General features: G+C 37.5%; 1 protein-coding gene across 1 annotated transcript in view; it reads right to left on the reverse strand.

The window, feature by feature from the left end:
* The window catches only part of cacna1aa (calcium channel, voltage-dependent, P/Q type, alpha 1A subunit, a), a 59,982-nt gene that overhangs the window by 20,736 nt on the left and 37,159 nt on the right, over positions 1 to 2,087 (reverse strand). The window contains exon 4 of the mRNA XM_014020886.1: positions 600 to 691. Within this exon, the coding sequence (XP_013876340.1) occupies positions 600 to 691 (92 nt within the window). The remainder of the gene's footprint in view (positions 1 to 599; positions 692 to 2,087) is intronic.

Below are 2,087 nucleotides of genomic sequence, written 5' to 3' on the forward strand. Positions count from 1 at the left end.
ATCCCTTCAAGACTTCAATAAACTGTGTAAAATGGGTAGAATATGTAAACTCTACTGCAATTAAAAATATAGTTACATTAAAAAAAGCTCAATGATTTTTATGTTGACAAATTTAAAATCCTAATTTAGATTGGTCATAAAAATCAGGTTTAAAAACCCCCATTAGTCCTTACTGTAAATCAGGTCAGTTACATTTCATAATAAAGTATTCTGTGACACACAATGTTGWGAAGCACCTGCCTTATGCTTCACTTTGTCATTCAGCCTGTGGTCGCATGACATGGTCAACAACTGCACATTTAGTTTAAATGAATTGTTTCTTAAATCAGTCTACTGTGACTAAYAAACTGTCTCAAAGGCATCAATCTGTTGTAAATTTGAATTCAAAACCAAATGTTCTGTGCTCAGCCTTGACAAAATGAGCATCATACACTAATGTGATGCACACTTTTTTCATTTGGAAAACAATCGTATTTTGCAAAAAAAAAAAAAAAAAACAGACGATTTTGTAGTGCATTCAAAGAAACGATACAGAAGGTGCATTTGGCACTAAAAAATGTTTGTACTGTATATTTTTATCATGATCAGCATTAACTTACTGGGTATACCAGACACCAGTTTGAGAGGCCTCAATACCCTCACAGCCCGAAGAGTCCGCAAGTCGAAATCTGAACCCACAGTGGACAAAATCCTGAAGGGGAAAAGACAAACACTTAGAAGTGTGCACAGAAAATCAATATTCAAGCCAGTCAGGCTTGTCACTGTCAGTCAAACTCTCTGTTTCCTGCAGTCCCTCTCTCTCACACCCCATACAAGACTGATACAAGCATCTGGGTGAGCACTGTATGTAAATCCTGTAGAAGCTGAGCTGATCAATAGAGCTGACAAGTGAAGTAAGACAGAGAAGTGTATCAGGATGGGGGKGTGCTGAGGAGATGGTGTTCAGTATCAGGATGAGAGAGGGATGGAGAGATGCCGAGGAGAGGGAAAATGGATTTGATGAAGGAACAGAAAACGCGATGGAGAGAGTCAGCACTGGCAAATGACRTGAATCAGTGATACTGTCTTACTTATTCAGGCCTTTTGTGTTCTTGAGCCATTTACAGTATTTCTCAGTCAGCCTACACAGTAAACACACTGTGGTACCTATATTAATGCTCAGGTTAAGATGTTCCTTAGTGCTGCCAGATTTCCAGTCAGTCCCCAGTCTGACGCACTCAATGAATCATCCGACTTCCTACTTCTGTCTCTCTGACACGTTTCTACTTTCCTCTGTTCCACAAAGATGCTCAGTGACACAGCAGAACTGTAATCACACATCTGAGTTCCTCCTGCCTTCATTAAAATAGTCCTAATTAAATTACGAAGGCAAAGAAACACAAACTCAAGAACCTATTTGTGGATTTGAAAGTAGAACTGATTCACTAGGAAGGTCCCACTGATAGATCCTCCAACATTTGTGTAGGGAAAAGTCCTGAGTCCTTGTAGTGACATTGTGTGATACCCGATGCCTCACCAGGGGCTGACTTGCAATAGAGATGTTCCAGGTTTGGTCACATGGCATTGATGTACTGTACTGTACTTCATTTGCAACAAAACATTAGGCTATAAACTAACAAATKAACAATTTTCAGAAACACAAAAGTAACGGCCATTAAGACTTTCAACAGAGAATAAGGTAGTTTAGAGGTAGATCTAGAAATGACAAAAAAAAGTCATAAACTGTCAAACAAAAGCTCTGTTTGAAGACAGAAAATTGGTAACTCTTAGATGTCTGGTAAAAGCTAAACTCACAACCCAAGCAAGACTGTCTTATCATAATGACATTTGGTAAGAAAGAGAATACATTATTTAGAAAATAAGCCTCATAATTTTGAGGTGAATGGTGAAGCAAGAGAATTCAAATAAAGCCAAATTGTGATTGCTAAGTAGATGTGATATTAAGTCTCCATGGATGTTCCTCAACAACAGAAATCAAGATTGTATATGTATATTTTAGTTAGTTAGTTAGTTAGTTAGTTAGTTAGTTAGTTAGTTAGTTAGTTAGTTAGTTAGTTAGTTAGTTAGTTAGTTAGTTAGTTAGTTAG

This window comes from Austrofundulus limnaeus, unplaced genomic scaffold (genome assembly GCF_001266775.1).
Source record: "Austrofundulus limnaeus strain Quisiro unplaced genomic scaffold, Austrofundulus_limnaeus-1.0 Scaffold271, whole genome shotgun sequence".
Classification (NCBI taxonomy): Eukaryota; Metazoa; Chordata; class Actinopteri; order Cyprinodontiformes; family Rivulidae; genus Austrofundulus; species Austrofundulus limnaeus.